The sequence below is a fragment of the Notothenia rossii genome, assembly GCF_949606895.1.
Source record: "Notothenia rossii genome assembly, chromosome: 8".
NCBI lineage: Eukaryota > Metazoa > Chordata > Actinopteri > Perciformes > Nototheniidae > Notothenia > Notothenia rossii.
Window position 1 is genome coordinate 51,238,703 of NC_136906.1, and position 13,286 is coordinate 51,251,988.

General features: G+C 41.1%; 1 protein-coding gene and 3 long non-coding RNA genes across 4 annotated transcripts in view; 3 read left to right on the forward strand and 1 right to left on the reverse strand.

Moving 5' to 3' along the window:
- The window catches only part of LOC307016869, a 305,672-nt gene extending 302,638 nt beyond the window's left edge, over positions 1-3,034 (forward strand). The window contains exon 2 of the long non-coding RNA XR_013801943.1: positions 2,720-3,034. This is a non-coding gene — a long non-coding RNA (uncharacterized lncRNA). The remainder of the gene's footprint in view (positions 1-2,719) is intronic.
- On the reverse strand, positions 16-2,519 carry LOC307015983. The gene is made up of 2 exons (XR_013801702.1): positions 2,304-2,519; positions 16-1,895 (listed from the first exon to the last, which is right to left on the reverse strand). It is a non-coding gene; the product is annotated as an uncharacterized lncRNA (long non-coding RNA).
- Positions 3,035-4,590: 1,556 nt separating the features above from the next.
- LOC307014556 (uncharacterized protein) lies at positions 4,591-8,695 on the forward strand. Its single transcript, XM_079642534.1, has 9 exons — positions 4,591-5,372; positions 5,457-6,374; positions 6,467-6,950; positions 7,022-7,140; positions 7,224-7,334; positions 7,406-7,471; positions 7,868-7,973; positions 8,058-8,163; positions 8,257-8,695. Exons 2-9 carry the CDS (start codon positions 6,267-6,269, stop codon positions 8,258-8,260), a joined length of 1,104 nt encoding a protein of 367 aa, XP_079498660.1. The 5' UTR covers positions 4,591-5,372; positions 5,457-6,266; the 3' UTR covers positions 8,261-8,695.
- Positions 8,696-12,366: 3,671 nt separating this feature from the next.
- Positions 12,367-13,286, forward strand: part of LOC307016813 — a 55,498-nt gene continuing 54,578 nt past the window's right edge. Inside the window, exon 1 of the long non-coding RNA XR_013801912.1 lies at positions 12,367-12,959. This is a non-coding gene — a long non-coding RNA (uncharacterized lncRNA). The remainder of the gene's footprint in view (positions 12,960-13,286) is intronic.

Sequence of the window (13,286 nt, forward strand, 5' to 3'; positions counted from 1 at the left end):
TTTTTCAAGCAAAGCCCAGTCGTTGGCTGACAGTGTTGCTGGTAAGTTGTGGTCGGCAGCATAGGCACAGAGGGGTCGTTTCTCTTTCAAGATGCTCTTGATCATGTAATAGGAACTATTCCATCTAGTCTGCACATCTTGAACCAGGCGAGAAGGGTTCGTCGCTGTTCCCGCTTGCATTTCACGCTGCAGGTCTTCCAGGCGAGACTGTGCAAGTTGTGAATGCTTAAAGTGAGCTACGATTTTTCGGCTGTTTGCCAAGGCGTCGCTAACGCTGCGCTGTGATATGAGACCCTCATTCACAACGAGCTGCAGTGAGTGAGAGAAACAGCCGAGGTTAGAAACGGACATGTCTTGCATTGCTGCCTTCATGTTGCTCGCGTTGTCTCGCAGAATAGCATGTACCTTTTCCAGTGGGATCCCCCAGTTGTTTAGCATTTCTGTAATGGATGCTGCGATTGTTGCACGGTTGTGGGAGCCTCTGCACTTCTTTACTTGGAGCACGGCACTACAAAGCCTGTATGTCTCGCGGTCAATCCAGTGCACTGTAAGACTTATCAGTGACATTGGGCAGACATCTGACGTCCAAATGTCTGTCGTAAAGCTCAGATTTGGGACTCCCTTTAACTTGTCGGCTAACTTGGTTGACACTCGGTTGTAAAGTTCAGGTAGCGCAGTCTCTGACAAATATCTCCTCGATGGTAAACTATATCTTGGCTGCAAATGTTCCATCAGGCCGCGAAAACCTTCATTTTCGACCACTGATAATGGTTGGTCATCGAGTACGATGAAGTTCAGTACCTTCCCAGTTATTTCTTTAGCTTTCACGTTGTCTGGTGAGAGTTTACCTTGTCTTTCGAATGACTGTAGAAGTGACTCCTGACGGCTAGTCTGTGCTTTCAGCCCCCTCACGGCTAAGAACTCATCGTGCTCTTTAGGGTGGTGCTTCTGCAGGTGTTTTATTAGGTTTGTAGTATTGTATGTCGCAACGGAGCGTCCACCTCTGGATATAACGGCTTTGCAAACATTACATGTTGCTGTATTGCTTTGCAGTGAATCGAGAGAAAAGTATTGCCATACAGCAGACATATTGATAGTTAGCAACAAAATAGTTAGCACTAATTACCCGGCCAGAGACCAGACCGCTCAACGTTCGACTGCTTGCTTGTTGCAAACTATGGCATGGAATTCTTGAACGGGGGCGTGCCTAGGCTACTGTGATCACTGAGATGGCCCCGTTTAGGAAATCCATTCCACATCTTGCAGTAGCAAAGCAACATACCAGAACCGTGCACGGAGAATCTTTTCAGCATAATGTGTGGATCGGAAATCTAGGGGTATGGATCGGAAATTTCCGATACGTGAATTACGTTGATATCGGAACCCGATACCGATACTGGATCGGATCGGCCCCATCCCTACTCGGGACCAATGTCTCTCCTGCAGATTGTGTAGCAGCAGGTTCACTTGGGACAGGTAGTAGTGATACGTTTTCACCTGCAGACAGTCAAACATGCATGGATACAGTCAGACACCCACTGTGTGTGTGTGTGTGTGTGTGTGTGTGTGTGTGTGTGTGTGTGTGTGTGTGTGTGTGTGTGTGTGTGTGTGTGTGTGTGTGTGTGTGTGTGTGTGTGTGTGTGTGTGTGTATTTAACATTAACATGTACATTATTAGTAATATAGGTGCTTTTTAATAATAAACTAGAAAACTGTGGTACTTTGCTGGGAAGCTTCCAGGTGTGAACATGTGTATGAACTACCCACAACCCTAATAAACTCAACAGGCAATATCACAAAAAACTTGACTGAACTCACCTGCTACAGGCAGTGATGCAGTAGACTCAGGTTGTGCAGTGGTGGGAGTGGGATTACCCAGATATTTTAACAATGCACCTGGAAATTACACAGAGAATAATGTAGTAGGTATCTATCTGCAATAATACTGAGCAGTTCAGACTAGCTGACATAATTTCCTGTGCCCAAATATGCAAAATATATTTTTTAAGTGATAACCTAGCTAGTTAATGATTTAGCAGACTTATTTTGTGTCCATTACCATTTGTAAGCTACAGATGGAACAAAATAGATAGCTTTAATAATAATAAATATCTATAATGAATACAACAAAAACCACACAGTGCAGTTGGTGTAAAAAGAGCTATCAAGCTAGATGGTAAAGCAGCTCATCTGCTAGCTTCTATCATACTATATATCAGCTGCTATCATTAGCTAACGTTAGCTAGCTAGCTTTATACCGTTGCTTGAAAAATGCCAATAAACACAAACAGTCATCAGACATACCTCTGTTTTCCTAGAATTGTTCCTCCTCTCTCTTTCTTCGCCTTTTCCAATGCGCCCCAGACGGCTTTTTGTTGGGGTTGCCCCGCTTCATGTTGTGACAGTGAAGTTCTAATTCTCGTTCAAGACGCGAGCGCGCGCGACACGCGAAACATAAATGGACAGAACCAATGAAAACATAGAGAGGGGTGGTGCAGTGTTGAGGCGCCCCTACGTTTTATTTTTCATATTCTCAAAAAAACAAATGAATCCTGATCTGAGCGGCGCCTAAAGAAAAAGGAATCTGGGGGGCGCCTACAAAAATAAAAAAATATACATAGGCCTATTAAAAAAAAAAATAATAATAATCTGGACTGCACCCCTGTGCTCCCTCTACAGTTCAGCGCCCTAGGCGAAAATGTATAACGCCAGTGCGGCAGGCCGGTGTTACAGTACAAGTTGAGTCATGACAACTGGCGACATTCTATTATTTTCGTCATAGGAATCCGGGGCGTGTACATTGAGGACCCATTGTTGACTTACCAGGAAAGAAACATCGTTTCTCGTTTACGTTCATCTTTTGCTATATCTGCCTCCATAGGATCACTTTGATGCACATTCAGTACTCGTATGTGAGGTTGTGGGGGAGAGGTCGATATCGTGACGCTTACAGGGAGGTATCGAACATTACAAAGTAGGTGACTGTGTAGATGCCTGTTCAAAATATTGCAAACTTGAATAAATCATTTAAATTATATTATTTGTTTCCGACTTTCATTTGTTCATCGTTCTTAATGTGATGTATATTAGCTTTGATAGCTGTCCATACCTTCAGACAGCCTAAAAGTAAAACACAAGTTGTTTATTCACAAACGCTCATCGACATGACTGGATCACTCATGACAAGTTGTGATCAGCTCCGATTAAATTGTGATATCAATTCTGTAGCTATTCTCCAGGGAGCAGGTTTTTTTGATGAAATACCTGTATCCCTCTCATCACAACAAGACTCTACTGTGCAGGAAAAACAATTACATACATGAAAATAACCTTGATGCATGGGAATGAAACACACAAACTATCTTCCGTGGCTATGCTGATATGTCACAGTAACAGTCAACCACATAAAAGTAAGTCCAGCGGGGCACACGTTGAATACATATAAAACATTTGTACATCATTCTTAATGTGATGTATAGTAGCTTTGATAGCCTAAAAGTAAAACACAAGTTGTTTATTCACAGCCCGAAAGCAACATCGAGATGACTGGATCATCTGCAGTGTTGGGCAAGTTACTTCCAAAATGTAAGACAGTAGGCTACATTACTTACTAATGTCTTTTTTAAGTAATAGGCTACGTTACATTACAATATTACTGTCTCTGAAATGTAATGACTAACACTACTTTTATATTAGCCTATTTTTGAGTTACTCTACCAAAATAACCTTAAAAGAATGGCTAAGTATTTTAAATGCTAAAATGTAGTTAAGTGCAGCTCATTATCCAGTGAAGGACAATGTGGTATAGCATAACAACTGTGTAGGCCATTAAGGCTACTCACAACTTTTATTACACGGCTTAGTTGAATACTCGATTCTGATTCATTGAACCTGTGACACGTTGTTAATACAGTAGTACAGACCACTGTTGATGACTACAATGAAGGTTGCTAAGGAGGATCAAGAAAGAGAAAGCAAAAGAGGTTAAAAGACGGAGCGCTGAACGTCAGATAAATCACCAGAAGAAGGCAGAGAGGAAGTAAATACTAGCAGGAACACGGAATGGGCTCTGTAGTGTGTTTAGTATGTAATAAGCGGGATATTTGTGCAGTGAGGCAGTCATGTGGAAAAGAACATCCGACAGCCTGGATCTTGATGAGCCTGAAGGGTAAACAATTTTTCTCTGGTGTCAGAATGTCTTGCAATGTTGGTAAATGGTTCAAAAACATAAAACCATTTAATTTCGGGTTAAAATGTGTTGTTACTGCGTTACTGAGAATTGTAACGGGCAATATATTACCCAAATTTTATTAGTAATGCATTACATTACTTCGTTACAGCTAACAGTTATACATTACTGTAACTCCGTTACTTTTGTAACGCATTACACCCAACACTGTAACTGAAGCACGTGTTCATCACAGGATCGATCACAGCTGGCCACAGCTGACCATCTGGGACAAGCTGTGATCTGCTCCTTGATTGTCTCTAGTGCTATATAAACTGGTGGAAATGACACAAATGTATGAGGATAGCGAGAGAGATATAGCGAGAGACATAGCGGGAGAGACATTTAGAGCGAGAGAGACATTTAGAGAGAGAGACATTTAGAGCGAGAGAGACATTTAGAGTTAGAGCAAGAGAGACATTTAGAGAGAGACATTTAGAGCGAGAGAGACATTTAGAGAGAGACATTTAGAGCGAGAGAGACATTTAGAGTTAGAGCGAGAGAGACATTTAGAGTTAGAGCGAGAGAAACATTTAGAGCGAGAGACAGATACATAGCGATAGAATAGTGAGATTCGACAGAGAAAGATCGATTGTGCGTGAGTACTGAATGTGATTGTTTGTTTGTCCTTGTGTGTTGTGTGTTAATTTAGTGAGTAGTTGTTTGCCTGTGTGTGTGTTGGAGGGACAGCATTTGTGTAGGGCTTAATATTAGAGAGGGCCAGCAAACCATGGATGCAAACATGGTGAAAGAACTGTTGGATTTCCATATCCGCCATATATATCCTGAAGGCTTGACTAACAAACAGAGGTTTGCTATCAAAAGAAGAGCTGAGTCCTTCAGGATTAAAGGTAACCATTTCAGACATGTGGTCTTCAGAACATCATCTGCTTTGATAACACTGTTGATACATGTATAATTATGACATTTCAATACCAGACGGAGACCTGCACTACATATGCAGGAGGAAAAAAAACAGGACTGAGCACCTTGCAAAAGTGGTCTTATCAAGTGAAGAAGCCAACGAGCTCTTCATAGAGTTCCACTGCAGCCTAATTGGTGGACACGCTGGAATGGAGAAAACTCATCTGGCCATCATTCAGCGGTTCTATTGGCCTGGCATGACGGAGGACATCCGCAAGTGGGTGAGTTCAAAATAATGAGGTCAATTACACATTATGGTACAAAAGTGCAACACATAAAGGTTTATAGTGTGTTTTTTTGTTCAGATTGCTGCGTGTCCCCAGTGCCAATCCAAGAGGGCCACTATCAAGGAGAAGAAAGAGTACACTCCTATTGAAGTACAGGACACATTTGCAGACAGTTTCAGCTTTCAAACATGCCAACAGTAATGTACTGCAATGCTCATGTGTATTTTTTTCATCTCAGGTAACAGAGCCTCTGGAACTTGTCGGCATGGACCTAGTGGGTAAACTCACAGTAACCGATGGTGGCAATCAGTACATTTGTGTAATGGTTGATTATTTCACCAAATGGGCAGAGGCATACCCACTTAAAAATAAAACAGCAGATGAGGTGACCAAGTGTATTCTTGATTTCTTTTACAAATTTGGTGCACCTAAAAGACTGCTAACAGATCAAGGCAGGGAATTTTGCAATAAGGTACTACTGTGAAGAATTATGACTCCCCATTATGTAACTGCTGTGCTAACTTATTTATTTCCTGTTTGTCCCAATGTTCACTTCAAGGTCAACTATAACCTTTGTGAGAAGCTGGCCATCAAAAGAAGCCTGTGCTCACCGTACCACCCACAAACAAATGGTTTGGTGGAAAAACTAAATGGCACAATACAAAGGTATATTTGTTCATAGAATAACAAACATTACTGTTCCTATATGAACTAATCAGAATTGATAGCTAAAAATACAACAAAAGTAAATAAATCAGCTGCTTTATCATATATTAGAAACCAATTTCTGTTCTACCTTCTTGTGTTTGTACTTGACCTGAATTTAGGTCCCTGAACAAACTGGTGGAGGGTGAGCCCAAACGGTGGGACCAACTCCTCCAAGGGACGATGTTTGGTCTGAGAACGAAAACCCAGCTGACCACCAAGTTCAGTCCTTATTTTCTGATGTTTGGGAGGGAAGCGAGGTACCCGTCAGAGGTGCCCAAGGAGTATGAGGTAAGATCTGATAATGTCCTCATCCTTTTTAATTATTCATACTATTTCAAACATCAATGTTTTCTCAACATTCTGACGCTTTTCTGTGGCAGATAACGGAAGAGAAAGTGAGCAACTTGTTGCAAATGGAGGAAGTCTTCGAGGGACTCAAAAAACAGGAGGCAGTTTTCGCGAGGGTGAAAGGTAACATAGAAAAAAGCCAAGATAAGATCCGCAAGAGGAAAGAAGGTGGGCAAGTGGACAATTTTCAAGTGGGGGATTTCGTTTTAAAACGCAACAAAAGGTCGGAACAGAGGAAAGGAGGAAAGCTAGAGGCAGACATGTTGGGACCATTCAGGATCCTAAAAATTGAGGGGAAGGTAGCGGACCTTGCTACAAAAAAAGGAAAAAAGACAATGAGAGTGAACATTGATCATTTGAAACACTATGTCCAGCCAGAGGAGAGGATCCCTGCTAAATTACAAAAAGTGTTGGATCCTTCTCCTCTGGCTGCTCCACTGCCCTCCACACCCACACCCACCTCCACCTCCACAACAGAGTGCCAGGCACGAGGAGCATCCTCTGATGTAGAGACTTGTAAGTAAACTGAAAAAAAGTACACCTTAAAGTATGCATTTCATTAATAACTAACATGCCTTTTTTTATAGTAATCCGAGACATATGGGCAGGGAGGAGACAAGAGACACTGTGGGCCAAGTATGGCCCATACAAAATATACAGTCAAAATCTGTTGGTCTTGGCCCCGGGAGAGGAGTTGGAGGGAGAGGTAAGCCTACTGTATATGAAAAATGTAAGTAGGCAAACTGATCATTCTAAAAATGGGTTCAAAAGATACTGGTGTATTCATAGATTGTGAATGCCTATCTGGCATGGGTTGGGGCCAAAGCTGGGGTCTTCATTGTGGACTCCTACCTAATGACTTCCCTCTGGCAGGGAACCCACAAGGGAGGCTTAAGAAAGGTGAGTAGAGTACTAGAAATAAGTGTATATGAACATATGTATGTACTGATGTATGTACAAATATTTTTCAGTTGGATTTGTCAAAACATGAGGTGGCGGCCGGAGCTGTCTGTGACGGGGCACACTGGACCCTCATTGTAAGTAATCTAAAATGTTAATGGGTCAAGACATTTTTATTTATTCAACACTCAACACTTTAATAATTTCTTTGCACTTCCATAGATCATGTATCTGAATGAGAACAGGTCCCTGTTCTTGAACCCATTGGGGGCCACGGAAGAGCAATTAATCAGATGCAAAGATATAACATGGTGAATAAAATATAAGCTCTAATGTGTTTACTAGACATATTCAGGATTTTTGATTATATTAAGAGGGAGCAACACAAAGCCACATAAATCATGTTCCTGATTACTACTGTTTTACTTGAATACCATTAGATTGTCCTGTGTGAACAGGCAGCTCTTCTTGACTTAAAAAAGGATCTGAATTGGGCTTATATACAAAACCCAATCTATCTGTTTCCTATGTAGATCGCTGGTCCGGAAACACAGACCTTCAGTTGGGAGATGGGCCTGCACAACAATCGATCATCCCAAACAGATGGATTCTACGTGCTGCGGTGTGTTGGTTCTGAAGGTAACATTTAGTAATGTGTGTGTGTATATATAACCATCTGTAATTAACAAAAATTATGAAGATACTTATGACAGACCTTTTAAGCTTGTAGAGCAAATACTGCAAAAACAACAGGTCCAGTACCCAGTGGACCAGGAAGGAGTGGCCTCAATGAGGTTAAAGATGGCAATGGCTCTGGTGAACAACTCAGGTATACAGGACTAGACAGGGGAAACATAAATATTGTGTCTTATTTGGCATTTCAATACCTTAATGCCTGTATTTCTTAATAATTTTTTTACAGATGACCTATCCGAGCTGTGTCGGGCCTGTGGGGAACATAGCATAGGGCCTAAGGTTGACCAATGGGTAAGAAGTTGTATTTATTTCCTGACCAACATTTGGCTGGAGGACTGGGATACACCCTGGATTGGTTACCTCTACAGCACTGGGTGAACACTCTCTATAACAGATATTATAAATGTTTACTTTAATTCACCAAACTTGCATGCCTTTGCACTATGGGATGACACTGGAGCAGTTGAAGAAACTTCTGAGCATGGACTCTAAACAGAAAGGAAAACAGCTAAGATCTAAAACTATACATTGCTTGCTTAATGAAATGTAAACAACTTGATTACTGCTTACTCTGGATGAGGGATGTTAAAATGTTTGTCAATATTCTAACAAGTCGTTTTTCTGTTTATTTTTAAGATCGAGTGCACTGGGTGCACTATGTGGTACCACACGTACTGTGTTGAGGAGCCCTCTCTCAGTGCATATTTCTTTTGTAAAGGCTGCACTTCTTAGACACACACACACACACACACACACACACACACACACACACACACACACACACACACACACACACACACACACACACACACACACACACACACACACACACACACACACACACACACACACACACACACACACAGTTTATTATTTCTGTTGGCAAAATCCTGAATGTCCTCTCCCAACATGAGGGTAACATGATAACAAAGGTATCAACTGTAGCTGTGAACATGACAGGATGTGTGATTACCTAGAAGAGCATCAGGACTGTTTGAGGCATATGATAGCTATGTGATTAACATGATGATTCAGCCTCTATGGAGAGAGACATATGACAAGCATGCTCATTTCTGACGTGGAGCTAATCTGAAGTAAACATTGAATACTGCTTTCTATTCCTCCATCTTGTGACTGTGGAACTCCCTCTCTTGGATATCAGCATGTGAAGGACACTGTTCAGGAACTAGTTGATGCTCTGTATGTGATGACTCCTTCCATTCTGGAGAGGATCACAGATACATGGATCCTGAGGCTCAAGCTCAAGCCGGTGACCAGGGAGATTGTTCTAACAATTTCCAATAAATGTTATTCTGAAACATAACTATCACTGTTGTCTTTCCTTCTATAAATGAAGCCAAAAAGATGTCAAGCTGGCACTTACCCCTCCAAAAAGTGCATGGTTGCAACTTAGACGGTTAAGCATTTTATATCAGTGGGTCCTCATGGTGCAACACAGAAGACAGACATAATTGCTTAGACACAGGTGTCACATGAACTTTAAATGCTCTGGAAAGTTCCTTATACAACTTTAGCCTTTTTTGTCTCATGAAGTCCCTAAGTGACACACACTGAACAGTCTGGTGGGTCATGGTCCTTGTCATTTGCTTTTGTGTTCCCATAACAACATGTCCAAGATGTCCATGTGCCAGGCTAACACATGTGACAGAACTAGCTACATTTGGAAATGTTTTTTGTTGCTAAAGCTAACATTCAAGCCATTTAAGAATAAAAATGCTTACATGACATGTCATTTGTTAAACATTAAGCTGTCTTTGGCTCTTTTCTGATTCTGATTACATATACATATGTTGTAGAAACATTTCTTGATGAAATTGATATGAAACAAATGCCATAAATATTGCTGTGACACTGGTGTCACATCGGGACATTAACCCTAAACATTCACAGTAAACCCAGAGTGACATATATGTACAATTACAAATATGATTATGATCTGCTCAGTTAATTTAACTAATTCAATTATATTTAGTTAACATATTCTTTATTATTCAATTGAAAGTATGTTCAAACAAATGTAAACCAAAACATCATCCTCATTAATGAAGTTATAAATAAGAGTTACTTTACGATTAAAGCCCAATGTGACATATATGTCACATTTCAGATATTTGACACTAGGGGGGTTACTTGTCAGAAATGTGTCTATTTAGTCTAAATGACGTTCCCCTTAATTTCCCCAAAAGTAGAAATGGGTCCGGGTTCTTATGGGTTAAACGTATAGGCTTAAAGGCATAATAGAACTACTGTATTATATGTATTCAACCTTTGCCCCGCTGGACTTACTTTTATGTGGTTGACTGTTACTGTGACATATCAGCATAGCCACGGAAGATAGTTTGTGTGTTTCATTCCCATGCATCAAGGTTATTTTCATGTATGTAATTGTTTTTCCTGCACAGTGTAGAGTCTTGTTGTGATGAGAGGGATACAGGTATTTCATTAAAAAAACGTGCTCCCTGGAGAATAGCTACAGAATTGATATCACAATTTAATCGGAGCTGATCACAACTTGTCATGAGTGATCCAGTCATGTCGATGAGCGTTTGTGAATAAACAACTTGTGTTTTACTTTTAGGCTGTCTGAAGGTATGGACAGCTATCAAAGCTAATATACATCACATTAAGAACGATGAACAAATGAAAGTCGGAAACAAATAATATAATTTAAATGATTTATTCAAGTTTGCAATATTTTGAACAGGCATCTACACAGTCACCTACTTTGTAATGTTCGATACCTCCCTGTAAGCGTCACGATATCGACCTCTCCCCCACAACCTCACATACGAGTACTGAATGTGCATCAAAGTGATCCTATGGAGGCAGATATAGCAAAAGATGAACGTAAACGACAAAACGATGTTTCTTTCCTGGTAAGTCAACAATGGGTCCTCAATGTACACGCCCCGGATTCCTATGACGAAAATAATAGAATGTCGCCAGTTGTCATGACTCAACTTGTACTGTAACACCGGCCCTGATTGTGGTTTTCCGAGTTGACCTGAGGCCTGTACTACGAAGCAGGATTTTCACTTAGCCGGCTAACTTCAGGGAAAACTCGGGGTTTCCGGTCCTACGACGCTGGTTCTCTTTTTAGCAGGCTAGATCTCCATGGTAACTTATGCTGTGCGGCTAACCTTCCCCGGAGCAGGTTAGGTTGCAGGCTAAGAGCTCAACTCAATGAAAGCACTGCCTGCTGACCAATCAGAGCTCAGTGTGCGGAGTTTAAAGCGATCAAGTCATATTACAGGAGAAAGGAAATACAGAAAAGCTGCCGTTGCAGGAAAGACGGCCGGCAAAAATCACCGACTGTGTGAACGTGAACATTAATAGAATCACCTCCCATCTTCAGAGCAATCTGACTATTATAACATTAGCATTAAGAAAGCTTACTTAAATATCTGCCACAACATACCTAACCGGATCAGAGTAACATTAAGTACAGTCCGCGGCATATCACATCATAATGTATCATATTTCTTTATCTGAGTCAGCTGAGCTGTATCTGGCCGTGCAACACTCACAGTGTCACATAGCCTACACTGTAAAATATTTGGCTGTAAAATTACAGTAAATTACTGGCTACTAGTTGCATGGATTTCACAGTAATTGACTGTAAATACTTCACAGTAATTTACTGTAGATATTTTGCAGTAAATTTGAATAAATGTACAACTAAATACTGTGACTTTACAGTTGCCATGCCCATGGAATTACTGTGATGTAGCAGTACAGAGCTGTGGTATTATTGTACCTTGCTGTACATAAATTACAGTAATTACCTGTATTTTCACACTTTTACTGTAGAAGTAATGCACCACAGTAGCCAGTAATTTACTGTAAATATAAAAATGTAAATAATATGATAATATATTGTAAATTTGACTAGTCAACTGGGATTAAATTGAACTAATTCAATCAGCTCAATCAACAAAGAAAATGCCCATTTTAAATTTGTATTACTCCATTGAAGTGCAAAGTACATTTCACAGTGTCTTGGGACATGTTGTTACGGCCCAAACCTCTACTCCGCTATAGTGGCTTTTGCTGAGACCTGCAACATGAAAGAATACACTCAATAACCGGCAGTAGCGGCGCCAGGGTATGGCTGGGGTAGGCTATAGCCATACCAAGAAATGGCTTAGCCCTACCTTAGCCCGACCATGAAAAATGATGCTAAAGTAAGCATGTTGAGAACACGGATTGTGAAAATCTACCGGTCGTGTCCACAACACACAAACTGATCCTGAAGTGCACGTTACTGACGCAATATGGTTGAGACCATTCGGGCTTATGCTAGAGGGGTGTAAGGAATAGTCTAAGTAGTGGGGGAGTTTTATACACTGAAGGTGTGGAAATTCTCTCGCGTTATAATATCAGCACGGCCGAGGTCAGATCAAAATGCCTCCGAATGTAATTTGAATAGATCTACAGCCAATCAGAGCAACGAAACGTTGGGTCTGCTACGTCATGCTTTACTGATACGTCACGTTCACAGTGAAAAGTCCCCAAACTCGCGCCAAGTAAATTGCAGACAGACAGCAGAATTTCTAGGATTAATTGTATATTTCGGATGGATAGATTTGTTCTTAAACGCCCTCGCATTGAGGTACAACAAGTCGAACAGGCGCTGTAATGCGACCCTACAATGATGCCTTTACGGATTTACACAGACTCATGCATTTCCCTGACTCTGCCTGTGACCTCTGCTGGCTGCGAACGCAGCTTCTCCTGTCTCCGTCGCATCAAGAATTATCTAAAAAAACAGCAGTGGTGATGCACGGAACAGCAACCTGGGCCTGCTGGCTATCAATAAGCAGAGGCACTGGATGTCCAGCGTGTCATTGACATTTTCGCTTCCAACCACAACAACCGGCGGATCGCGCTACTTTGAGAACGTCAACAGTGAGTTTTGAATATATTTTGTAATAATGGATCATTTGAAAAAGTGTTTTGTATGACAATAGAGACACAGGCCACCTGTTATGTGCTGTATCTGTCTCTCTCCGTTTACCTGTATGTGTGTCTCTCTCTCTCCCTCTCTCTCTGTTTGTCTCTCCCTCATTCTCCCTCTCCCCCTCTCCGTGTCAATTCTATATGCGAACTTCTCTTGTTTCTGCCGCTGCGTAGCATGTTGTAACAACATGGAATTAGCAGAATAGGCTATTGTATTGTTTAACTCACACCTGTTGCTCTCGATGTAATTTAGCTGATAAAAGGAGGCTAACAAAA